This window comes from Osmia bicornis, chromosome 12 (assembly GCF_907164935.1).
Source record: "Osmia bicornis bicornis chromosome 12, iOsmBic2.1, whole genome shotgun sequence".
Taxonomy (NCBI): domain Eukaryota; kingdom Metazoa; phylum Arthropoda; class Insecta; order Hymenoptera; family Megachilidae; genus Osmia; species Osmia bicornis.
In genome coordinates, this window is record NC_060227.1 from 8,379,816 (window position 1) to 8,407,668 (window position 27,853).

Below are 27,853 nucleotides of genomic sequence, written 5' to 3' on the forward strand. Positions count from 1 at the left end.
CGTCTTTATCCACTTATCCTTGCCGAGCACGGAACGGCTATTCCTCACAATTACATCCTGATCGATCTTCCAACGGTTCTAGATCCTTTCCAAGGAGCGTTTATGAGCTGGTCAACGGCACTGTTAGAGTAAAAAGAAATGCCATCTCTTTTTTTCTATGGCAGTACCTTAGCCAGAAGTAATTGAATTTATCGAGAATTTCATGTATTTGAAGTATCATATATCCTGAACGTAGCATGATTTATTAATGAATCCAGCAACATCGATTTTCCAAAAGAGATAATGAGGCTGAACGTCGTCCGAATGATCGATGGTTAAAGTTGAAGAGTTAATTAACCCTCCATTGATCTTGAAAGATCATGCCTTTAGAAAGTGTCTAACAGCAGATATTTAACAGTTTTGCAGCAGTAGACGATGGTCGGTGATAAATTTAAATACACGGGTCTTCGGGTAATTGAAACGGAATCACGAAGAGTTGCAATTTGCTGGAATGATAAGAGGATGAAATGCTAGATTCTTTGCTCCGTCTTCGCGTATATAACTGGCGAGTCGGAAGTTCCGTAAGTGAGATCGCAGGATTTCATCGCAGATTACCCGAGAACGTAATAATTGAAATTCTAGATTTCTTCGCTCGAGATTATAGCAACATATCATCGTGAAATAACCGTCTAATCTCGGAACGTGTTCGAAATTATACACTATTTTCATCGTGGCACCGAACGATCTACTTGTAAAACGAAACAGAGAAGAAAAATTAACCCATTCACTGCTTATTCAGAAGTAAAATTCACCGAGTATCTTCGTCGAGATCTTTGCAATGAATCTGTTAATTCGAACGAAGCGAATCGCAAGGGAAACAGCCTTTCAAAAACCTAACATCCATCAGCATTGCAATTGCTTGCATTGAACACCGATTTCCGTGCACCTGCACTCTAGACAGGGTCCAGACAGCTCGGTGATGATCCTCCCAACGCGATACATCCTACCGTAAATGTTGCATCCTGCCAATTTCAATAAACTAGCCACTGGAACGGGGATCTCGTTCTCCAGGACCTTCGAAACGGTCGCAGCTTCCGTCACAGGCTGTTCTGTACTTTTCGCAGGCTCGGTAGAGCTCTTCAGCTTCGTGGTTGACCTGCTGGTTGTCGTAGATTCAGGCGTTCTAGTACTTTCGCTAACAGGGCTGTTATTCGCTGGGTCCGAAGAGAACAGTAGATCCAGGACAGTATCGAGGGAGAATATAGGTTCTTCCAGGTCTTCTGGAGTTTTCAACGTGGTAGATCGAACCTTGGTCTCGTTGATCATCGATGAAGGGTCTTTGAAATCAGGTCTACTAGACGTAACGCTGTCGTTACTTTTCGAGGCGTTTAATTTCGAGAAAGTAGACTCCGTGATGTTGTTAGAAGAAATATGATCTTCGTATCTCTTCGTCGCTGTGGTACGGTCCGTCAACGGTGAGCTCATCTTCTCGTAATCGAAACCTGGGACCTGATGAACAGATTCTGAAACGTGTTCGACAATCTGATCTTCCTTTGAGTTGTAACTAGATAGAACTCCCTCTTTAAGTTGGCCTCCCTGATTGATGGTGAACTTGTTCTTGGTCACCAGACTGTCGACACCCTCTTCGGGTCTGTAGGGTGGACGTATCAGGGCTAACTTGTCCATGTAATCGAAATTCGTCGGGTGTTGTTGGTGATTGGCTGCCTGGCTCTGTAAAGGCTTCAAGGTGGTCGTGCCGGGGGTGGTAATCCCGTGCTCCACCAGGTAGGGGATCATGTCCTCGATCAGGGATGGTAAATCCGGCGCTGGCTCCGTCTTGATCACGTCACGGAACGGATCTGGCGACACTATAGGCTGATGGAGCGACGGAGCGGTCGCGTCCGCACGATCTAACACCAGCGTTGGAGATTCTTCGGCTTCCACTGGAAAAATTCGGAAGAGTAACATCTTTCGAGCAAATTTTCTTTTCTCAATTAATGGAAAGAATTCGATGAATAATTAGATGATTTTCTTAATACCGCAAACTATTTTCCCGCAACAAGTTTCTTCGGTGTTGATTCTTCTGCAACCTATCTTTAGGAGTGGACACTTTTCTGTGGAACACACCACTTCGCCATAGTAACACATGCAAATCACGCAGATGTTACTGCTTGGTAAAATCTCCCCGTGGCGATGCTCCATGTTTTCGAACAAACAATGGCTGGCTGAACGGTATGCGAAAGAGAAACGAATGAATTTTCTCAAAGTATTTCTGATACGCAAAATAAGAAGATACATTACCGTCGATTTTCCGATGAGGGTTAGTGATCGGTGCAGGGACAACGGTGACCCCCGTGCCGATTTCCAGATTCAAATCGGTCGAATGATAAGAAGCGTCGAAATAGAGTGGCTCCCTCGGTACGAATCCACCTTATGGAAAGGCGAGTGAAATTTTAGAAAAGAAAAGAAAATTTATCCGAATGGTTCGTGGAAAAATATGACCCACCTTCGGTCTCTACAGGCGGGCTAAACCTGTTTTCTTGAGTGGCGATGTCGTAAAATCCTGATGTGTCGGTCGGTCGCAGTTCCGGCGGCACCACCACCGATCCGGCCGGATATCCGGTGACAGGCGACGGGACCGCCTTGTCTTTCACCAAAGCGTCCGCTGCGACGAACGGAATGATCCTAGGGAAAACCGTAGAAATCCAGCGTCTTAATTTTCCGCCGTGAAATTCCCCGGACAAAAGGAGAACTCTCGAGACTTATTCGCCTCTTTCGCGGCAAGTGACGGCAAATTACAGCACTCGTTTTTCAGCGAAGAAGGAGGAAAATTTGCCACTAAACACGCGGTAAAGTGTTCTTTTCAAAAGATTCCGTGTCAAGTGAACCATTAGTGAACCGGGATGGTTAGTGAAGTTTGTAATTAGTACGACCTTTTAAATAGAGAAAAGAGACGGATATTCATAAAGATCGTTAATTTTCTGCAATTTTCTTAACGCGCTCGGAAGAAGGAAAGCAGTTTCTCTATTTTGTACGGCCGTCTGGTTTGTAGGGTCGCTATTTACCTTACCTGACATTCGGTAAGGAGGGCGGTAGCGTTGGCTCGCTGTAATCGTAATCGTAGTCCTCGCCCTTCTGTCTATGAGTGATGTTCAGTATGGCCTCGACGTCCGGCGGAATTGACCTAACTGGGTTTATCGTGACACCCTGAATGTGACCCACCGAGACGTTCGTTTTCACAGTCACGTTCATCACCAGAATGTCGTCCGGCATTAGCACGCTGGATGACGTTTTGCTGACGGATCCTCCTTTGACCATTGACTCTGTACTGGCCACCGGATCCACCTGATCGCAACAGGTTACGTGCTTTCGTTTCAATGAAGATTGATAGCAATAGTTCCGACCGAATTGGACGTTAATCGATCGATTGACGTGACAGCAAAGGGAACACAAATTGATATCTTTATCTGGGTACTAGGAGAGCTAATAGCTCTTGAATCTCTGTTTTAAACGTCCCGAACGCGTTTACATGGAAATTTATCATAGGATCTTCTATTTATTCGCACACTAACCGTGGAATTGACGAGCTCGAGATTCTGTTCGAGTGGAGCATTCGTCGAGCTCGAGGAGCTGATATTCTCCTTCCTTACGGTTACGTCGATTTTCTTCTCTCCATCCGGCACCGTGTCGTTTCCGCTCGCTTCCGATAACAGGATCCTCGATTCCGTCGTCGCGTCGTCCGTGGACGACAGATCCTCGACGGTTGTGATCGTTGACTCGTCGACGATGCTCGTCGGGAAAGTCGTCGACGAGTCGTTCGCGGAATCGTCCTCTTTGTTGGCTAAAGTCGCCTCCAGCGTCGTCGATTCCACGCTCGTCGTCCACTGTAATGCGACGCAAATTTCAATTTTCTATATACCACAGTTAGATATTTCACGTAGTCTGCAAGAATTACCTCCTCGGAGGAAGTCTGAGTGGTAGTGACGATTTCCGGGCTAGACTTGACGTAGTCGACCGTCTCCAGGATCTCGTTGTCCATCATGTCTGTTTCAAATGTGGAAGGCAACGAGGACGTTGAATCGGTCGCGATCGAAGATTCCTCGTCGAGTTGCTTGGTGCTGGAATCAATTCGTTCTTCGACCACTCGATGACCTCGTCCTTCCACCGGAGGATTTGTTATTTGATCGATGGACGACTGTGAAGAATCATTCGAGAGTGCTAATTAAGCTGAACGTAATCTGTTGAATTACTTTTCTATTTTATAACAATAATTGTAATGATGATTGAACCGGTTAGTATATAATTAATCCGATGTTTTAATAACACGAACAATGTACGCGATTGAAATTAATAATCGGTTTAAATTAATTAGCTCGGTACTGAAACATGTACTATGTTGTAATAATCCTATCGGTAACAATAGGCGGTACTGGTACTATTCAGTTTCGAGCAGTGAATTATCTGTCAATGATTCGTAGTTGGGAAATCGTATAATTGATAGGTCTAAAGACAGTAATCTGGAATATTTCATTAAAGGATCAGATCAATGTGCTCGCTATGTTCCGGATTCTCTGGAAAGATTCCCTCTGTCATCGATCGTCATAAAAGACAGCTACGGGTTCGTTCACGACCCCGCTACGTGATTTACAACCGGTACGGAATTTAATTAATGCAATCCTGGCGAAATGAACGCCGGTTAGACATTTAACTTAGTTAGTCGAGGAACGCAACGGGATGCATTCCTAGTCAGAGATCTGAGCTACCCAGAATTGGACAGTCATGTTTGTTACGACGCTGTCAGCGTTCTGTTGCACCGAAACAATTATACGATCATTTGTTCAACCGCTTTCGACTTAGTTAGTACAATTTTGCTATTGTGTTTTCGAAGAGGAACGACGAGGAAGAGTTAAATAATTCATGCAATACCGTACCACCAGTTCGAAATGAATCGATCGAAATTAATATCATTGATTGGAAAGCAAATGAAGCGATAGAAATAGAATGATCCATCAAGGTGGCAAGCAGGAAGTAAAAGAATTGGATGAAAAACGCTGGAAACGTACGAAGAAATTGGTCTCCTTGCGAAACTTGGCGTAGTCCTTGCTGATGAACGCGTACGAAGCGTAGTTCTGGGTGGCCTTAACCTCGATGCTACCGCCTTGAACGTTTAATCTGTCAGTTTCTTATGGCATTCGGGCTAGAACACCTAGGTGGTAATCAGGGTTGTGAAAGAGCACAGGGTTTTTGCGGGTCGCCCCACCCGGCTTGTGTTTCCCTCTCTATCTTTTTTCCCCCTTTCCGTGCGGAAAACTCGGTGAAAATTGGAACGAGCTTTGGTATCGATGAAATTTTTATAAATAACACACGGTAGATGTTTTTCTTTCGAGCGAAATTGTCGAATAAGACAGTTAATATCGCGAACTGTGAATTGACACGGGTTTGGAGAAGAATTTCAATCAAAACGTTCGCGAGCTTCGAAATCGCGGAGAATATTATCCTTTTCACGGGATCCAGACACTCGACGAAGCATTCAGATTTAATGATCCTCCCCGCGAGTCCCCTTTTCCCACACGATTTCCTAATTCAATCTAACTTACCCTGTTCCTTGGGGTTTCTCTGCTCGTAAGATTGAAACGGCAGTTTCGTGGCAGACGTTAATATTCGCGCAAAAATAACTCTCCTTCGAGCAAGACGAATAGTTAATGTCGCAGTGAATTGATAATTATGGACTTTCATACGCGACGTTATAAATGAAAAATTCTAATCTCGTGTTTTTTCACGCTCGTCGCATCTACAGTCGCATATTCGAAATTTTTATTTCTAAAAATTATCATTTTCAATCCTCAACTTAGCCCCTTTACACCGTTTCTCCCTTGCCGGTTTCAATAACGATTCCACAAAACGAGGAATCGCGAACAGCGAAATTACGATCATCCAACGAAATTGTTCTTCGCTACACTGCCGATAATATTCCGGAAACAGGAAGGACAAGGAGCTCGATTTACGAGGGAACACGTTCGCGGCGAGGTTGATGATGGTGCGGTACTCGACCGGAAAACACAAATCGGGTGGGCCTGTCGGTGGCGGGCGGGGCGAAATCGCGGCAACCCTGATGCGAATTGTGTCGCGACTCACTGCAGTTGTAGGTGGACGGACAACAGTGTCCTTCGCGTACGATCGGGCTGCAACCTTGAAGAGGAGGCGCGCAGGCGAGCGGAACGCATCGCACTGCACCCATAGCGCAGAAACAATTATCGCAGGCGGCCTTCCACTCGATGTCCCTCACCATTTCCCCCTCTTCGTACATTTTCGAGCCTACCCGACATCCTGCAAACAGAAATTTCATTAAATAGCAAGGCGACGCGTTGAAAATTTTTCGGAACCTCGGAGATTTCCATGAAGGCTCTCGTAATAATTTTCCACGAAACTTGCGAAAGATTGAAAGAACAAAGTTGTTCAACTGCATCGCAGTAATTCGGAGCGAAATCCGTTGAAAAAGCAGAAGAGAGAAGGGTTGAAGCGAACGCGTGGCAATATCGTGTTTCGCGATAACCCTCGATCTCTCGTTCGACGCTATTATTCAGCCCGGAATCGGGCTAAAAAGCTTGCAAGCTAATCAAAGCTCGGCAAATCCGGCAATTTAACTTTCGAACCCGTTCGAAGTAGGTTGAAGAACAACGAAACAGCTCTCCGGGAGGATAATCTCTTGGATCGGTTCAGTGGAAGCTTCCAGCGAGTCATAAAGCACCGAAAACTAATCTACTTTCTCCCCCTTTCTCGCACGAATAATAAAAAAAAAGAAGCGAAGGAAGTCGATATTATTGGATATTCCGATTTCGACGAAGTTGGATGGAAACAAGCTAACCCAAAGGTGTCATTAAGGGTTACAACGACGGGGGTTAATGTTGTTTCTGACCGCAGAGACGAATCAATCGAGCCCCTATTTGATCGTTATTTATGGGTTCCGAAGCGATGTTGAAACTGAACAGAGTCTCATCGGACGAATAGTTTCTGTGGAGTTGTTTAGAATTAAGTCTGCGGTCCGAACAGTACCTAGTTTCATCGGGATGAACATTCTAATGGGCTAGAAAGCATGCTTTAGAAGTCGATTCCAGTTTTAAACGGTCACCGAAAGTGGTCGTTAAACAGACGGCACCGACGAGTATCTGAAAATGGAACTCTTCCAGTGGTTGATACTCTCTGTGTCGTTTAAATGGACGGAAAAGAAGAGACGACGGAAAGAAGCTTTATGGTGATGGGTGTAGAGTACTCGACTGTGATTCGAATATTATAACAGAGAATGAAACATTCTTATCTTTCGTAATTGCAATTAAAGCGCGTCTGACTAAATATCAGATATTTCTACTGTGGTTAAACAAAAGTGCGAAAGTATATATCAAGTGTATTGAAACAAAAAGAAGTAAATTTTTCGCTGAGAAAGAAGAAAATTGTCGCTTCACGCGTCGGATTTGTCAGGACAGCACGATTTTCATTTTTCCAGGAAAAGGAAAGGTAAAATTGAATGAAACTGGACTGTTAAGTGAACGAGCAAAGAAAAATGGCCGTCGGCATTGCGGAAATCTTTATGAAACAAGTGTCACCAAGAGACAACACAGCGCAGACGGTAAACCGTGCTTTATTTCACTAAACGTTCCCCTTTCCACGCGTTGTATATTTTGAAGGCAACTTTTATAAACTAGAAGAAAGTCAACCACATCTGGGAGATTCTCGAGAGAACCACTTTTAATGATAATTAGAGGGTACTCGATGCTGGATAAAATCCTGTGCAATTTAAAAGAATTAAAAGTTCAGGGATACAACGGACGCCTGATTTTGTCTCGCGACGCGATTTTTCCTTATAAGCTGAGCTTAAATTTAAACTCAGCCATCCAACCAACAGCATGGCGTGGCTTCTTCCAAAGCGGCTGATATAGCGACCAGTGGAAAACTTTCCTTTTTATCACGTTTAAACTTTTCGTCGCAACTTTCACCGGATAGAGCCGCTGTCTGAGGGGCTTTTCTCCAAGAGACAGTACCGACGTGTCTGCTTGCGTTGCAGGCGATTATTAAACCATCGTTCAGGATCAGCAAGCAAACTAAAAGTCAAATACTCTATAGGGGGATGAAATTAATGAAAATATATGAATCGACGTTTACCATATGTATAGAAAACAAAAAAAGAAATAATTCATGAAACTTACCGTTTCCCATGACTGGTGCCACGGTGGATGACTGCAGATCTTTAAAGAAAGAGAACGAAGAGAGGCTGTTATGAGTTATTTCGATTGAAAGAATAAAGTAGATAAACTATGTTCGTGACGAAAGGGAGTAAGACTCACGGGTGCAATTGTAAGAAACAGGGCAGCAGGAGTGAGGTGCATAGAGCGGAGTGCATCCTGGCAGGGGCAGCAAGCACTTCGGTCTGATGCATCTTCTCGCGCCAGAGATGCAGTAGCAATACTCGCATCTACGTGAACCCATCATCGCTGAACCCGGCCCGTATCTCACGCCCTCGTGCAGGCAACCTGATTGTTAACACGAACAACCTTCAAGCTGGTTGAATCTTTTAAGTGAGAACATCCTCGTGCACGGTCTACTTTAAGGGTGTTATTTTCCTCCCTTTTTATCTTGTTCTTCTTAAGAGAACGTTACGTTCGTTGGTTAAAATCATTTTTCGACACACACTATCCTCTACAAGTACCAAAATACTTATTATTTACGTAACAGTTACCTTGTACGCGAGAACTCTGAGGCTCTTGCTCATCTTCACTTTGCTCTTCCTGGTCCGCGTGAATATTGGATCTCCTTAACGTGTACACCGAGTCCCCTGCAAAATCCATGTACGTTTCATTCCAGTTAAACATTTATGAAATTCTCTTTAATACGGTAGAAGTTACCGGTACCGTGAAAAGGTAATTTCGTTCGAGTGACATTAACAACGTTTAATGTAATAATACGAAGTAGCCGGTGTACGACTACGGAATTATAATGTATTCTATTAACGTTTACTCACGGCTCTGTCCGCAAACCAGCTCGGCACAGCAAACCTTCTCCCCTGGTGAACGAACGTGGCATCCAGAGGGTGGAGGGTTAGGTAATCGTGGACAAACTCGAAGACGACATCGGAGCGCACCCTCTGTGCATCTGCACTGCAAGCAGGGCTCGGACGTAATCACCGACGTGCCCTCTTGATATCTACGACCCTCGTACCTACATCCTGTAACGGAACATCCGGTTTCACTAGTCAGACCAGTCGAAGTTCATTGGGTTCGGTCGTAGAGTAAGGTTCGTTAGAGTATCTCTTAATAATTGTGGAATTAAAATTTTCAAGCTCTTTAAGCTTAACGGATGCAATTGTAAAAAGATAGAATTTTTTACCCCGTATCAATAATCCTCGATTCAACGTGCAAAAGCACCTTCTACCAAAAAGGGGTTTCATATTTGCCAGTTAATATTTCAGCGACTCTAATTACCCGCACAATTGTACGAGAGGGAAAACAAAAGAAAAGAAGAGCAAAATGATAAAATCCATTCCATTTATCACGTTTGTTAACCGAGTCTCGACCAATTTACCTCGTACATTTTTCAAAAACAATTTTCCAGCAGGCCGCACTGCAATGCCGCAAAAAACGAAGCAAATCAAATAACATAAAACATGTATACTCGCTTGGCAACATCGTCGATCTATCATAACTGAAAGAAACTAAGGGAAAATAAAAAGAGAGAGAGGCTCGAAACCAACGAATTGAAATAATAATTAAATTCTCAAAGTTGATCAATTAACGAGTTTAACGGCGTGGAAATTGTACTTTCATCGAAAGAGCGAAGCGCTGAAATTATTTGGTTGTACGTTAAATCGTAAAATTTCGCACGAGTTCGCGCCGGAAACGAATAGGATTACAAGGTATCACCGTGGAACAAGTTGTAATGGAGCTTTACACGCTGGAATAACACAAAAATAACCTTTGATTCGCTGGTTGAGCATTTTTCAACCGACGAATAAAGCTCTACTTCTATGCAAAAAAAAAGTAAAAAATAAAAAAAAAATAGAGAAACATGTTTATAGGAAAATAATCAAATTTACAAGCTGGCGAATACTTCGCGTTCCTAATTCCCTTCAAGCAACTAGAACAACCCTATAGACAGTAGACCCGAGTGACAGAATGGTAATAGGATTTAAGGGCGGAAAATACAAGAAGAGGGAAATAAATGTTTATCGCATGACGCGTCAAACTGACGTGTTTATGGGGGATGAAGTCAGCGAGTGCGCCCCGTGTAAAATGATGCGAAATATGAGGATTGATGTGGTCGAAATAAAAAAGGGAACGAAAGTGGAATGATCATTTTTTATATCCCTGGTAATAGAATTCATGGCACGGGATCTTACGATCAAACACGACGTATATTTTATAACATATTGGAAGAATTTGAAGATTGCCAAATGCATTACCATCTTGTATGCAATTTAAATTTTACGCCCACGAATTTATGACTTATCAAATTCTGATACTCCTGTAAATTATGAATCGACCTTCTGGCGATTGCAGAAAACCCCAAGGATCGAAAAGTCACACGGAGCCAACGAACCTGAAGGAAATCCCTATCGATGTCGGATCGTCGCGACCGTCACCTTGTACCCGAGACAAAGCGTGACCCTCGTGAGTAGGGAGCAGCCTTGGTTACCCGTTCGCGTGTGCAACATTACGTTGCACGTTGCACGTTGCACGTTGCACGGTTATGCCGTTTGTTCAGGAACGGGCAAGGTTGAGACCGAATCGAGTGGGAGGTGTTGTTCGTGGAAGGAGAAAGGTTGAACGAAACGGGAAGAGCGTGATAGCCAGAGGGAACTGAAAGGCAACAGGCAGACAGGCAGACAGGTTGGAAGAGAAAGGGGGAAAGGGTCGGCTCGAACGTGGGCAGAGTTCGCTTCATTCATAGCTCCGTATGCACACGAAGCCGCTCGAATGCACGCGTTGCACCGTTGCAATTTGCGGTGCGTGCATCGTGCGATAGCAGTGACTCTCAAGGCCGATCCCGATGATCCGTTGCCAGACGACGACAGACAACAGCCGAACTCTCAGGGTTGATTACCCCTTTCTAATTGGCAGAGTCAAGGCTTTTGTCGCCAGCCTCGATCGAGTTTACCATCTCCAACTTGTAATTCACCTACTGGCGAATCGCTATCGAACGGCTACACAGCGAATTCACCCTTTGTGCCTTGACCACTGCCCCTCTCGAGGGGGTGGGATCTGCATCATGCTGGTCGACGAAGTTTTGTTTCTTCGGGGTTCGCTCGGATCGATGGGTAATTGGAGGCAGTGTTGCGAACGAAATGGAAAAGTTAATAATAATCACTCTTCTTATTTATTCGATCGAGTGACTTTCGGAGAATTGGAAATAAAATTCTGTTCCATCGTTTGTTTCTGTTCTATCGAGAACTGATTGGGGTCAATTGCATTTTCTGAACTTGAAAGAAGGAAGGAAGTCAGAATCCTTGGCTTGTTAGTAAACTCTTCGATAAGCTACTTAACAAACTGGAACCTTAGAGGGTTAAAGGGTCTAGAAATCGATACTTGGGCGAGAGCTGGCAAGAATAGGATTTCTGAGGTTTTCACAGGCCATGCTTCTTACAGTTCGGAGTGCTTGAACTTTCCAAGAATAAGCTGTATCTTCTGAAAGTGTCACTCGATATACTCTTCACCTTTTAGCTGGCTTTGTCAATTTTTATTTTATTAGAATTATTGTATATGTATATAGCTCCGTATGAGAAAAGTTTAAGGTTCTCTCTTGAATGATACCCTCGAGCTTAGACGACGTTAGAGGAAATAAATAGCCATCTATTGTTTGAAGGGAACGATCGTGAAGGAAGTAATAACAATTTGAACGGGCACTTTCATATTTCCTGCATATTTTTCTTTCTTCATCCTTAGCTTGTCTGGGTTAGTGGAAGCTGCCTTCAGGCATTCAAGAAGCATCTCTGGTTAAACAACATATTCTTTTTTTTTCGGTGAGGGTAAAGATTGCTATCCTGTAAAAATTCCTTTTTCTATGGAATGAGGAAAAAGGACAACTTTCTTCTAACAAAAATTCCTCTTCCTTTCTTTCTTTTTCTCCCTTCCTTTTTTTCTCTCGCAGAAAGTGTTTTTTTCTTCAGTAAGGAAAGCTACTTCCTTGCACCGAGAAGAACCGCTACAGACTTCGTTCCTTTGAAGAACACCGTCAAAGAACAGGATATTGGTAAACTCGATGGCAAAGCTTTATTACGTTAAGTTTAAAGAGGCCACTCTTCGTTGTTGAAACCTCGAACCATTTACGTAACAAAGTAATTCTGTAGAGACCGCGATGATACTTCAGTATCCCATGTATCTCGATTTCTTTGTTCACTTTAAACGAGCCATGATACGACAAATTTATTTCAATCGCTTTCCACGACGTTCGTATCAGTTTCATTCTAATTACTCTGCTTCCTTTTAACTCGTTAATGGAAAATATTACTTTTAATTACAATTAAATTAGATATCGCGAATGTAATCGACGAATAGGTAAATCGTAGAGGCAGCACCGATTTCCTTGAAATTTTAATCGACAAAAGAGCCGATGGCACCGGGTGTTGATCGCGAGACACCGCGCGAAGGTGCTCGCACTTTTAATTAAAACATGGCGGCCAAAGGAGCTCGATCGGTCGATTATTAATCGGACGCGATCACGCGATATTTCCTCGCGATACGTCCAGCAAAGCTGCACGAATTTATCGTCGGGTCGCGGCTGATTTATCAACTGAAATTCGATTTATCAGCGCGTCGCAGCCGCGCGAGAGATCCTCGCGGATTCACTAGCGGATTGGTCAATCTGCTCGATCCATCGCGACGATGGAACTTTTTTCCTTCTCCTTCTCTGCCCTTTCGTCCGGTTATATTTCATCGGAATAGAACGAATCACGTCGTTCTTTAATTTCCTGCCAGCAAATTCTTCGAATCAAGTCGACGATGTGGTGAACTTCCGGTCAGAATCGGAACCGTGGCTATGAATTTTTATTCAAAGCAATGGTAGAATTAATGAAAATTATTAGAATTATCGGTTGCAACAGGATGTTCGAAGTTGGATTTATTTTTTCCATAGTTTTGTAGTGCTAACCGATAAACGGAAATCGAAATTCATCAGTATATTCCGGCCGGAAGTATCGGTTTTGCCAACCGGTTCCGATACGAGGCGAGTTTGTTGTTCGTTAACAAATTTCCGAACCGCGATTATAACGTTATCGTGGCAAGTTTTATCACGCTAAAGTGGACGCGATAATATTATGCACGTTCGAAAATCATTGGAAATAAATGCGGTCCGCTGGGTATCCACCTGTTAAACCGATGTTGAATTAGTTTCGTAATGTTGGATCTGTTACTTGCAGGAAACTTTGTACGATTTCAGTTTAATTCCAGATTGAAAAACTTAATAAAACTTTGTCTGTTTCAATGTAGAAGTTGATAAGTCGGATCTTCCTTATTTATCCAGAATGCCAGGTAACTGGTAGATTCTATATTTAAAAAAAAAAAAAAATAAAACGAAAATGTAGAATAATAAATAGAATATTCGATTAAGGAATTCTGAAATTTTTCGATATTCATTTCGAAGCAATTTAAACCGAAGAGTGCAGAGGAATTAATGGAAAGATATGAAATTTTTCATTGAAATAAAAATTAATAAAATAACCCATCAGAATTCTACAATAACCACCACTTTTGCGCGATGAAAATTGACGTTAAAATATGGAACAGGAGAAACAAAATATTGATGAGAGAGAGATAGGTAGGGAAATGTATTGGACATCGTATATCAAGTTCGACGTTAAAGATTCTCGTTCCATAATTGTCGCTTGGGATAGTAACCCTGAACAATGCGTGTACCGGAAACGGCGATATTGTATTCGAAATTGATCCATAAATTAGCGGTGCAACGTAAGCTCTCGGATGCGTCTAGCGGTGCTTCATTGCGTAACGCAAGACAATGCAATATTATTCCGTATAATTAGTATCATAATCGAGTAGCTGAGAATTCGTACCATGATACAGAGACAATAACATTCTTTTCTATTCTAAAACGCATCATGGCTGCTTATTACGTTTCCAGGGTATTAATATTAATAATCACAGAGTTTATAGTGCATGACATTTCTCACGAGTTAATTCCCAATTAACGATCACTGCAACGATTAATTCGAATAACCAGCATCAGATATACCCGTCGACGAGGTATTAGGATAAATGAGTTTCTTTCGGAAAATATTGACAGCAACGTGCTCGTGATCGATGTTTAATAGTTTGATCACTTCGTATTAGAACTGGCGGGTATATTTGATACTCCCGGTATCTCTATTTTCCATTTACTCGATATTACCAGTAAATTTCGAACTAGTGCCAATACTCTCCTCGTTAATATTCCCCCTCTCTCTCTGTCGGTTTGCTAAAATTCATATTGGAATTAACGCCGGTGCCAGCTCCAAACGGTAATTACTAAAACGCTAAAACGATTACAAAAATTCTCTCGAAATAAACGGCACAATCTGGCGGAGAAACTGATTCTGGGAAAGTGCATCGGGTTCAAACGCGAACCAGGCACTGACAAATCGTGTTGTGGCAACGATGACGCGTCTTTAATCAAATCAGATAAATACGAGTCTCAGGGTGTAAGGATAACGGGACCGCTTTCAGGTTCGAACTGGACAGCAGGATGCGGTCAAAGGATCAAAGAATTGGTAGCGATCTTCCACTCGAGGAAATTGAAAGTTCTTGGAGAATTTAAGATTCTCAAACCATCGTCATTTGTTTATTGACTTCTATTTGAATTTTAGAATTAATTTATTCTTCTTCCTTCGTTTGCTTAGATGATCTAGCGTTAAAGATTCGTTGCTGTCGTGAATAGAAAAGCATTCCTCTAACTATTTGAGATGCAACCTATATTTTGCGGGAACCGTGAGCAATTTACAGGTGGAGAGCCATTCACGCGGAGTACCGGTGCTCTTATGATAAATTAATGTTGCATAGGTTAATTGAAGCTGGGATCATGTGATAAGTTTCGTGAGACATGAAGGATAATGCTGTAACACGAGAGTTGTAATGAACTTTGTGAGTTTCGGTTACAGTGAACATCAACTCTGCCATGTGCTGGAATTTGCTAGCAAACTTTAACTTGAACAATTGTGATCGAAACTATTCGATTATAATTTAACTCTCCTCGGACACAATTTGCTCTTCGTTAACGCAACGTGTACGGTTGAAAGTTTCAATTTAATATTCAATCTTATCCGAGGAAAATATTTTTCATCAAAAAACACTGCCCGCGTTAATCGACCCGTCCAAAGTGATTATCACCTCGGCCGTGGAAGAAAAAAAGAAAGAAAAATTGGAACGCAGAGATGGAATATCGAATTTTTTCCCCGATATTCGCGCGAACGGTGTCGCGAGAAGAATTAAGGAAATCGAAGGTGTTATCGGTTTCGAGAAACGCTTGGAGTTCGATAATCGTTCGTCGCGATGTTCTTGGAATCGATGGTATTTCCGATTAAAGGGAGAGCACGCTGCAGGCGTAGATATCACCGATGGATACGAGGATTTATGTATTCTAGCCGGTGAAACCTATTAAAAGAGCTCGTTCCTCCTTGCGATCGCGTCGGGGAATTATTAATTCCGATGAAACGGCGAAAACGCTCCCCGAGAAAATCGGATAATTGATTTTGCGCCCCGGGACAAACTTCTGAAAACGAATCTACGATAGAGATTATACGAATATCCGATGTAACTCGACGGATAAGCAGAAAATAGGTTTAAAACCAACGAGGAAAGAAAAAGTAACGAGGATTAAACCTTAATTTATCTGTGCAATGTAGTTAGAATTTTTTCTTTCGTTATACAATGGTGGAATTAATTCTGGACACTTTGAACAAAAATATTCTTTATTTCATATTTCTGCAGAAAATTGATACAGTAATATTTTTATTATAATCTATAATGTTTATACTTCATATTTTCACATGATTTGCTTTGTAAATGTTTTAAAATTTTTATTTAAAAAAATCTAAATTGTGCTGTTATTCTTGTTTTTGCGCCTGGCAACAAGAAATGTCGCATGATGTGAAATAGCCAATCGCAGGATGAAAGGATACCCAACGAAATATTAATTTTTTTCTACCTCCTTTGATATGTTGAAATTGTAATTTTTATTATTAAAAGTATGGCTGTAAATGGTTTTTTTACTGATTTTTTTTATATAAACGACGACCTAAAATTAGAAAACAATGATTAGAATATAAAATATAAATAATTATATATTAAATAATTTGAATAAATGCAAAATTTAGTAAAAATTTAAGCGTCTTGAATTATTTCCACTAGTGTAATTTCTAAGGAAATTCTTTTAATTATTCATTCTCATGATAAAAATATATAACAATTGAAGAGCTCAGAAAAATAATGATAGATTCTCGAGGAACGAAGGACATGGAAATTCCTGACTGATTGATAGAGTGATAAAAATGAATTTCGAAACGTTTTACCCCAGATCCGAGTGACGATGGCGTTCGTTGAAGCCGTGCCTTTGTTACAGACCAGAGGATAAAGATTCGTAACGATATTTCGTTTTTTATTCCGCCCAAGGGGACTGGAGGAACGATTGCCGGAGCTCGAATCGAAACTATCCAGGTGCACGAGACAATATCGTCGATTTCGCAAATTAAAGCGACCGTACGATCGCGTTTCGCCTTACGATTATCCATTGTGAAAGAAATTTTATCATTCTTTATATATTCACTATTATTTCCTTTTATCTTCCCTGGCAAATTCCTCCCAGCAAAATCCTATACATTTTACATTATATTTTGATGCATTACAGTATTTGAGAACAAAAATTTATAAACAATTCAATTTATTTTCTTCGCTTTGTTTTAAGAATAGCTTTAGCCAAGCAGTTCTTAAATTCAATCGAGCGCCGATTGGTTTCCTGTTTCTTCGCTAACTTCTTAACTCGATCACCAAGTAATTTGTTTTCTGATACAAACCGTAAAGCTTTAATCGTCGATTGATCTTTGGTGAACTCAATTAGCGCTAATGGAATTTTAATTAGCGACGAGTAACCCGTTACTAATATCGAATTAATAAGGGATACCGATGTGCAACTGTGTCGCTGTGTATTTTTAAACGGTTCCCTGAAAATTTCATTGCGCTATCGTCATCCTTCCATTCTCCACCATTGTTTCATGTTTCACGCTTTTCGTAAATAAGCGATTATCCGTTGCGGAGTAATGAAGTCAGGATTATTAGTTGTTATAACCGAGAACGAGTAATTAATTCTTCCGGGATCTGAAGAATTCTAGGATTACGCGTTACACGTTTTCCTTTCTCTAATTATTATCAATTTCCTATGGAAGGAATATTCCCAGCTAATGATCTATTATGAAAGAATTTATCAAAGATGTTTTCCAGAAGAGATTATGCGCTGGTAATTACACAATACACGCGCGATTAGTTGTGGTAATAAAGCTAATGATTTATTCAAACAAAATACCAAACGATCGGTTTGATTTCCAGCAGATTTCGGGAATCTTGCTTAATACAGCCCGTTACAGGTTAATTCGAACCGATGACTGCGGATCGTTGCCCATCTAAAAGCATCGGTTTCGCGGTTGCCAAACACCTAACCGACTGTAATAGCCGATGTACACGGTACGAGAAATCTCCTACGAGAAGCCCTCGAATGCTACTCGCATGCGAGCTCGTATCGTGAGCACGCACGAGCTAGAATCGGTTTCCAACATGTTGGAAATTTGGCGAGTTCTCGTTCGTTACTCGCGCGAAAATGAATTCGAAAAGAACGACAGGCCAGGCAGGCCGTGTGCATTCTGTCATTTTAACCCTTTGATTATTGCTTTTTTTAATCTATTTCATCCTTCTTCCCTCGATCCACTTGAAACTCGTAAATATACCCGGACATGTCTGAACTATACCACAATTTATAGTCTCTTTTTATTGGCTGGAGTGGACTTTAAAGCCCCAATGGGTCTCAAAGCGTTTAAATTAATACAGTACCATGAGAAAACTGACGAAACTTATAAGTCCCGTCAGTTAATAAACGGTTAAACCTTGAGCTCGAATCAAACGCGTTGGTACATTCGATTTATATCTCGAATCGTGTCGACACCTTCGCGCATGCAAGTTTCGAGATGCGAGCCTCGAACGCTTTTCACGAACGAGATTTCTCGCACCGTGTACATCGGCTATAATTGCTGCTCAAGCAGCAACCACCATGATTACTATAGTTTTGCTATAAACTAATGCACATCCGCGGTAATACGAAATATTTTCTCTGGGAAAATTTCTTCTGTTTTGTCAAAATTTTATTAATAAAGTTTAAAACAAATGGGGGGTAGAGAAACGAGGAACAAACGTTAGGAAAAATAAAATTTCGAAGATGAATTCTACGCCACTGGTGAACACGTACGAGGCTACACCTTTCGTAGCCCGTCTCACGAGTCACTTTCGAAGGTATATACGAGAAACCGGCGATGAATGGACCGGAACAGGTTCTGAATCTTATGCAATGATAAATGAGTGACCCAGCGGCATCGGCTTCACCTGCACACCTGGACGATAGCCAGGATGGTGTGCGTGTCGATGCTAACGCGCCTCTGAATGGATCTTCGACCAACGAACATCCACGTAAATTAATCGATCAAATAATCGTTTTCCATGAATCGCCGCAAAACTAACGCCGGACATTGTGGGGAACTCTGGCGAAATTTTATCATCGCTACTCAAACGGGACCGACGACTGATTTCCGGTTCTCTTTGCTGCTCCTTTCCAAGAACATAACTGTTACAGGGACTAAGAGAAAGAATAAAGAAGATGACTTCGAATATTTTTCTCTTCTACAAGTTGTATAATTTTGAAATTATTTTTTTATAAATAACAGAATATCTGTAGATCTTTAATACAGTTTTATGACATAACAGACGAGATACAGTATCGCGAAAATAATATGAGAAATAACGGAAATACTATGAGAACTTTGAAGATTCATGAATGAATAGATCGAGACCGATGTTATGTAATTGTATAAATAAAAAGTTTCCGCGATCGTAGATGAATATTGCAAAAGACAATTACACGTGGTTCTGGCACGAAATAAAATTCATGATATTCAGGAAAATCGATGAATTAACAACGGCGGAGTTCGAGACATTTCCTTGAAGGATCGTTCGACTGGTTTACATTAAAAGCATCGTACGACAGGTTCGGGGGAAAAAAATATTTTTTTCCAGCGAAAAACAAAGTGAAACGGTATGAATGGACGTGGCTGGAAGCAGCCAGCTCGTATACAGCTTCACTGTTCCCTGTGTCAATAACGTTCCGTGCCATATTTTCATCTTTGCACCGGTACGTGTCAACGTCTGCCTAACACGATACATTTTTGTTCCTGATTTTACGACACGTTCTCTGCTGTCACTCGGACAGGTATCCCGACGTATGACGTATTCGTTTCATTAAAAAAGAACAGAGGGAGGGAATAACGACAGAAACATGGAAGATGAAGAAGGATGGAAATAGGTGAAAAGCGTGCGTTAATTTTAGCGAAGCTGGTTTAACGGATCAAGCTGACGAACATCAACTTTCTTCTGGTCTCGACGTCCTTCGGATTAAACCGCGTGGCCGGTAGTTTCGCAGATTTTTGGCCGATTTGCCTGTCTTACGAGACGAATCCGAGGAGGAACGAGCCAGGAAATATTCGAGGCCGTGTTTGACAGTAAGATCGAAGCGGGATATGGCGGAGGAATCGAGTGAAGCTTTGAAATATTAGAAATTCGATGAGAATTTCAAATATTTTCTATCAGTCTCTTTCTACAACCTGGCAATACGATTTCATCGTGGCCCCCTTTGACTCGAAATGAAATGTTTTAATGATTCGTGGAGACCGCCTGTCTGGTCCGACGTTTTTAACGTTGCGGCTGCTCCGAATCACTGTAATACTGTCAGAGCACGTTGAACCCGTGGCTACCTTCGACCCAGCTAGACAACTGACCGATTTGTAAGTTGAATAATTCATGACGCGAATAATTAGGCGTTTTATGGTTGTCGCGACCACCAACGCGATTCAATTCGCGCGGTTATCGCTCGACGAACGAGCCGAACGGTTCCCTGAATGTGCATCGGGAACAGGGTCGGTGAACCCTCGGGATACCGGCGAAAACCTGGATAGCAGAACGTGAGCGTGAAACCAAAATAGAAGATCATCCGGAACTTGGAGGAAAATTGCATCGCCCGTAAGCTGGATTAAATCGAATGAAATTATTCTTATAATCATCTTTCCGTCACGTACTCCTGATTTCGTATCGGTATTTAACTCGAGTCCATCGGCAATAAGAAATTCCTCCAGAAAGAGGAAACATTAAGGACGAAGGTACAATTTCAATCGACTATCATTCGTTATCGGTAAAGTGCATAGAGAGACATGCTCTGGAGGGTAAGTTAAACCAAGAGGAAGGAAGTTTGCCCTCGCGAGTCCCATCCACGGTAGCCGGGAAATTATAGCCACCTTCCGTTGTGATAATTCAAAAGATGGTGGTGATTTGTTGTTGAAGAGAAATCGTCGTGCTCGAATCGAATTTACAGCCTGTCCCGATCTAGCCGAGGATTAAACTTCCCACTTGCTCGGACGAACTTTAAGAGAAGGTTAAATAAAACGGGTGAGTCGTAATGGGTTGTCGTTTCCTGTTACGACTCTCGTGACGCGTTTTCGCCACCCTACTGATATCGAATTAATTTCGCGCGTCCTCTTGACGATTTTCATTTCGTTAAATAGAAAAAGAAAAATGCTCGTCTCAGCAGTTGCGCGTCCGGACGACGCGCCGGCAAAAACACTCCCCTCCGTTCATTAGCGAGGGTAATTATAAGAAAAATATTTCCAGGGGACTGGAAGGGAATTAGAGTTTCTCCTCGGAACTTTCTCAGTTTTTCAAAGTGCTGCTCAAAGTCATACAGCGTTTCGCCAGCTTCAAACTGTGGCTCTCTTTTGCACGATTGCCAGAACACTCTTTTCATTCCAGATCGTTTTTTATGGCTTCAGATAGCGTCACTCTGATTGCCTTTCTTATTATCTAATAACGAGTTAACCTGGCCAGTGAAAAAGAAGCATACTAATTAGTCGATCAATCTATAGATTCATCTCTATGTTAATAGAAGCATAATTAATTCCTCATTTTTGGTTGTTCCACGTGTCGAACGATACACAGGAGTGTTTCGACAAGGACATAACCGGCAATTATCATCGAAATTGCCTTGAAAAAGTATCGGATCGATCCTAGCGAAAATCTTGCGAAAAAATCAACGGCGGATCATCGCGAAATATTTCAAGCGTGTCGCGTCCCTGTGTCCACACGCCGCCACACGCTTCTCACGTTCGTTGCCGTTCGTTCTTGTTGACTCAGGTCAGCCTTAAGGTCTTTGAAATTATACGACCGCCATACGGTGGACATCTCTCGTGACTATTCACCAAGTGTGTAACCACCTTACCGTCGAGCAAGCAAGAATTCCACTCACGAACGAGCACGTGAATCGATCGATCGATCGACAGGTACTTTATACTATGCGATATTCACCGAAACCGATCCCTAATTATGTAGAATAATTAACGAAATTACTTGGAAAAGTTGATTCCAGAACAGAGGATCGCGAGAACGATCGCGAGCAGGTGCAGGGGAATCCTTCATACCGAAGTTCGTTCGGTAAGCAACGTTTCGTGAATACCAAATTAACACCTAGTTAACTTCCGACGAGAAAAGTTGTTCGCATGTTGCACGCCGACTACCCTCTCGCGTGTGTGCAATTTTACGACGACCGGTAACGGTTATGACTTCATTCTATCTTCGAAACTCCGTTTGAAAATTCTCAGGAAATTTCATCATTTTATTCGGATAACGCAAATTCGAATGATCCTTTTGATAATTTCGCAAAGGAAATCTTTCGAGGATAAGAGAAATTCTTTTCAAGACCAACAGCATCGTTTATGAATCCTTGTTTAAACAGTAGACCGTCCTCGGACAAAGACTCCCTTTCGCGACCGACTAATTCTCAAAGAATCTGCCGAATTAAATCAGCCCCTTGACGAGCCAAAGAGTCGCTGGCAATTAAACACGAAACAAATCCTCTGGTAAATGCTGACGACTCTTAACGAACTCCTTACAGCCGCGAAGAAACTCTCGGCGTAACAATTACGTTGGCCGGATTTTTAAATCAGTCAACCTCGAAGGACCGCCTTGAGGAAACAAAAAGGAAAAGCGTTTCCCTTTGCTCGACAACGGTGCCACTTGAAGACTAATAAGAATATCTTCTCGTTTGATGTTTCAACATCAAAGAAGATAATAATCGAGGTTAGATGAAAATATTTTCTCCTCTGGGTCAAGGAAAAGCCTTCTCGATGGAAAATGCGAAAAATTATTCTATCCGGTGTTCTTATTTATTAAGCTTTTAAAATTTGTTACGTCGAATTTGGAGCAGCGTACGCTTGAAAATTCTTCGAATCTGACGCGTTCCCTGCGATCCGCAGAGACGTAAGCGATTCGAAAGAAATCGGAACGAGCCGTATGGAAATGGGAGGTGCGTGTAACGCGTGGTTAAACGTGAAATCGCTCGGACCTGTTCGGACTGTCGATACGTAAGCGTATCGTGAAACGGACCGTTTTTCTGTCCGCTTCTGTGTCTCGTTTCCGCGTGAATCCCGCTCCGTTCGTCGGGATATGGTTCAACGAGCCGGTCCAATTAGTTCGGTGCTTGCATGCGTATGCTAAAGACGACCTGGTTGTTTACATTCGATCAGAGAATGTCCGACGTAAACGCATTCAGACTATTTATAATCCGCTCGTCTCGATCGAGCCGACACGCGCGATTAACATTCCGTCAGACGAGCGGACGAATCAGTCGGCGAATCAATTAAACCAGAGTTCGTTCTTTCTTGATGTACGACAATGTTTGTCCTGTTTTGAGAAAAGAAGTAGAAAAATTCTTAAACATTTTCATAGTCTACAGATTCGTTAGATAATTCTATTTGAAACGGGATTGTCAAATTGAAACAAACACGGTTCGCGCTATTATCCGGTTATACGAATCACTAAATTTGTAATATGTCCCGTATATTAATTATTATATTAATTATCGTGATGCCAGCGGCCGTCACGATGCCGGCTAATTAATAATTAAATGTATTCCGGCCGGGCAAACGAGCTGCCTCGGCCTGAATTAATTTTCAGCAACGAAACGCCTAACGTGACGCGATACCATGCCCGACCCCGCCATTTAATCCCGCACAATTAACATGATCAAAGCTTTATATGAATCGTTAAATTCGTACTCGTCCGGCATTTTCGGTGTATCAAACGTGCGTACGACGACGTATCGTGTCACGATTCGATTCGGTTAGAGACAATGAAAATATTGGCATCGAACGTGGAATCTGGATTCAAGATCCTTGGTCGGAAACAATGCGAGTGGATCGACGCCTATGCCAAGTGGACAAGACATGGGCTGGCATTTAGTCAGACGAGGACAAGAACCGAGCTCATTCACGACTCCGCGAGTAGCTCCGCTTTGTACTAGTTTTTCCAGCCCGGCCCTCCACTAGCTAGCATTATTATGTGTTCTCGGTACAGGTAATTAGCCTGGACGTAGGTAGTCGCATACCGGGTGTCCGCGGCACACGAGGAAATCGTCGACCTACCGCCACGCTGGTCGAGTGACTCGCCGATTTCCTTGCTACCCCTCTTTTTATCACGATCGCAGCTTTTCTCTTGCCAGGGACTTTGCACTTGCCTTCTCGTTACCTTGTCTCGCGACGCAACTTTCATCAACTATTTTCCGCCCGATAGAGAGACACGATTTAATTGATTTCGAATTTCACCCCTTGTAACGGCAAAATACTTCATTTTCTATGCAACTTCGTCCCAATATCGTTCCTTTGACGAGACCAAGTTTCTTACGCGAGGCTGCACCACTTAAGACGTTATCGATCTCAATTAATAAACGATTTGCTTCGTTTCGCAAAGTTCCAAGGACTGGATTCTGGTTGGTCGAGTTAGCGATCAAGCAACATGGAAATTGACGAAAAGCTGGCAACATGACAGAATCCACGCTGTGCGTTTGATTAAAACTTAATCTGCCATGAATGAAATCGAACACGGTCCCGAAGGGACTTAAACTCGTCTCGTCGATTTAATATTTCACTCGTACACCTGCGTAAACCGGCCATGCCACTTTTCTTTTATGAAAATTAACATTTCCATTCCCCCTTTCGGTTGATACGGATATCAAAGCCGGTCATCACGGCTGCGGAAAGTGAAAAGAATATCGTTACGCGTATTTAAACACGACCTCGTGCATTCAAAAGTATATTAATTGCCCGGCTGCAAAATGACCAAGGCAGTTATTATCCCTCCTTCGCTCTTCCTGATTCTCATGGGTGCTGACTTTCATTGAGCAAAGGGGAAACGCGTGAGACGCGAGTGAAATGTAGGTGAATAATAAGTAACGATGGAGCATTGATTTGTTAAATTTTTTATTAAATATAGATATACATGTGAATGACGTGTTTTCAAAATTGTTATACGATATGCCGATCGAAGAGCAGAAAAACCAGGTCGAGTGGGTTGAAACGCTTCGGAAAGTTTGGTAGTACACGTTGCATTATGCGATTGGTCGGACTCGGAGCAGCAGCGTCGGGACGCAAGAAGCGTCGAGGCGGGCAACGGTTGCATTACGAGCAGAAGTAGCTCTATCAGGACGAAGAAACGTAACGAGGACTCTCTCACGATCGCGTTAATTAAACCCGGGAAGCTCGTTTTCGACATCGATTGCTGACCTTTACGTTCTCCGTCCCCCGTGCAAGAAAATTCGTATGGAACTTTTTATGAAACTCGAAGAAAATTTAATTAACGATTCGATCGATAACATAAACAGGCCAGCCCGTGTCCCGTGTAACATTTTCAACGATAATTGACCGAGTTCTCTGGAAAATTGATTTCTCAACTTTAGATATAATCTCTGTTCGCCGTGGCACGCAAGTTGGAGAATTCAGTGAACGGGGTACGGAAGAAGTTCCCTGTAAGCGACGAACTTTTCAAGTTTGTAGATCCTGCGAGCGTGAAAACGTTACCAAGCTGGCGCCTTTTAAACAGTTTCATCGAGAAACGGTTAGCAGATAAGCTAATTGGAATCTGCGAAACATCTGCTGACACCTGGAAACTTTTCAACTCGCCGTGTCGCGATTGATACTGAAACGTAATGAACCGTGAATAGATAGAGTGCTGTCGAATATTAATCATATTCAAAGGATTTTATATTCGAGTGTATCTCGTGACCAGATGTTCAGCTGCATTGGCTACTCTTCCGATATCCTGGAACAGTTCCATATCGTCGGTAGTTGCAAAGAATATCCAGTTGGCACCGGATCGTTTGGAGGGGGACCAAGGAGATCGGGTACAGTTTTCCAGCTGAAATGATGTAGAGCTCGCCTGACTTGGACGTAGCATGTAAGATTCATTCGCCACGAGGCAACCGAATCGCTGCTACGAGGAGGTAGAATCACTTATTGTTAGTCGATCCCCGCCACGGAATTTCGTGAAAAACAACAAGTGTACCGATCTGAACGGATAATGGATGCCGGACGAGGAAGAGGCAACGAATTTCGCTCGTCACACCTTCACGAGCAAAAAGCACAGTTTTGAAGGACGAAGAACGTGTCTCCGTGATTTTCATTCGTAACGAACCCCTTTCGACGTACGCGTTTCTCCACGGTTCGTCGTTAAATTAAGGGAGCCAGTAGTATTTAGACTGGTCGAAGCGGAAGTGTTCAATCAGAAAGCAGGTAAAGGTTTTTGTACTTTCCGAACAATATCCATAGGAACAGATGGCACGCATAGATTGTGCAACACAATGGTACTCGTCGAACAGTCTGACGTTGCATTTCTTAGGGTTCAAGGAACTCCTGCGAGATAGCTCGAACGTTTGAAAATCGCGAGTGTCGGAGAAGCTTTGATCGATTAACGTTTCGAGAGGAAATTGAAAATCCCTCCGATGAAAAATAATGAAATGGATCCATCGGCTAATTAGCGACACGCGTTTCAAAAGGTATTAAAAGATGAAACGCATTAGAACGGGTTAGTTGTTCGAAATTATTCCTGAAGTCGTGGAAGTTTGACGCTGGAGCGGGTCCGACTCCGTAGGGGAGCGAACGATAATTTTCCATCCGAAGAGGGATAAACGCGACTCGTAGCGGAACAACTAAAGTTCTTAGACATTTACAATGGCCGTAACGTCGAAAGCTCGTGGTCTACTAAGGTACGTAAACTCCGACTGGCTGCTGGTCTTATCCTAGCGCCAACTATTCTTGGACATCCTCTCCGTTACCGCTTAACTGCACCGGTGTCCTTAGGTGAACGTTTAAACGACGACGACGACGACGACGACATTAGGTAGGAACGTTCGAAGCAGAGAATAGAAATTTCTAAACGAACTGACGAAAAGAAATTCTGAAAAATCGTCATCGTCTTTCGATTTCCCGCGTGTTTTTTTTTCTTTTATTTTTCGAAATTCAATCGAGATCGAAGATCGGACAAGCGGAGAGTAATTTCTAAGAGGGAAGAAAATATTTCGGTGAAAAAAAGAATGGAAGAGAGCGAGGTAATTTGCATCGGACACGTGAATCGAGCCAGTCGCGATACCCATGGAATCGGTTTAAATAAATTTACATGGATTAACCAGCTGCGTGGCGGGCGACGCCTGGATCAAAATCGAAAACGAGATTCCCGGCGAGTAGGTATCGTGGGTGATCGATCATCAGCCGCTGATCGATCGTTCCACCAACGAATTCCGGTTAACGTTACACGTCATCGTTGGTACGTTAACCCTGATCCTGACCCGTAGGAATTGCGCAACAGACGCGATCCACCGATCGATCCCGCACAATGATGCCTCTCCGATTGCTCCCACGACTATGTGGGAATTATACACAAACACACACACACACACACGAGCGCGCAGCTGCTTTCGTTTCTGATATCTGTCGATGCGACACGGTCGCAAACTTTCTTTGCAAACCGGTCGATAGGTTCGTCGACAATGGAGTTACTTTTTCATCGTTACAGATCGACGCGTCGATAAACTCTGAACTGTAATAAACGAGTCGCGAGAAGGAGGAAGCCTTAGAAATTCATGCTACTTCGTTTTTTTTTTTAATGATCGTTAAAAGTCATGTACGGAATCGCTTACCTGGCTTGATTTGTTGAGGCTTGGCTCGAATTCGCGACGTATCCAGCAGAACCAGCAGCAGGATCACTAGGATCCATCGCAGGCTGGCCAGGCTCATCCCGTTCGTCCTGCTCTTCCAGCCACCGCAAGGAAGACTTTCGAGACACCGCGGCGTTGGTAATCCGGAACCACCGGTAGATCGAGAAAGGAACTGGACGACTAAGTGACCTCGACTCGCGGAGGTCGTGCACCACGACGAAACGGCGTGAACTTGAACGAGGACGAGGACGTGGACGAGACGTATATAATCGGTGGAATTCGAAGGAGAAGTGCGGTTAGAAGAGCAGCCGAGGAGAGGATCGAATGAGTGAGGATGAACTGACAGACGTGCGGGCGTACGCACGAGTCAATGAAGTGAGTGGTACTCACCCGTAGGAGCCCTCACCTTACCCAACCCAGACCTCGTCCCCGTCGCCACCTCTCTCCCTTTTACCTTGCCTCCCTTCTTTCTTCTTCTTCTTCTTCTTCTTATTCTTCCTCTTCTTCCTCTTCTTCCTTGTCGACCACTGGTCCGTATTACTCCGATACTCTCTTACTC

General features: G+C 42.8%; 1 protein-coding gene across 1 annotated transcript; it reads right to left on the reverse strand.

The window, feature by feature from the left end:
* Nucleotides 1–882: 882 nt before the first annotated feature.
* On the reverse strand, nt 883–27,382 carry LOC114878205. The gene is made up of 14 exons (XM_029191732.2): nt 27,277–27,382; nt 8,993–9,196; nt 8,711–8,806; nt 8,319–8,504; nt 8,181–8,219; nt 6,115–6,306; nt 5,043–5,137; nt 3,935–4,174; nt 3,552–3,863; nt 3,050–3,324; nt 2,486–2,664; nt 2,281–2,409; nt 2,019–2,204; nt 883–1,922 (listed from the first exon to the last, which is right to left on the reverse strand). Exons 1-14 carry the CDS (start codon nt 27,371–27,373, stop codon nt 883–885), a joined length of 3,270 nt encoding a protein of 1,089 aa, XP_029047565.2. The 5' UTR covers nt 27,374–27,382.
* Nucleotides 27,383–27,853: the final 471 nt, after the last annotated feature.

What these genes read in the sequence shown, in the direction of transcription:
- LOC114878205 (XM_029191732.2), bottom strand. Translation starts at nt 27,373, where the DNA reads ATGAGCCTGGCCAGCCTGCGATGGATCCTAGTGATCCTGCTGCTGGTT. An exon ending in GCTGGTTTGCGGACAGAGCC is followed by an intron (nt 8,807 to 8,992) that starts GTGAGTAAACGT and finishes TGGATTTTGCAG; the next exon opens with GGGACTCGGTGTACACGTTA. An exon ending in TCAGAGTTCTCGCGTACAAG is followed by an intron (nt 8,505 to 8,710) that starts GTAACTGTTACG and finishes GTTAACAATCAG; the next exon opens with GTTGCCTGCACGAGGGCGTG.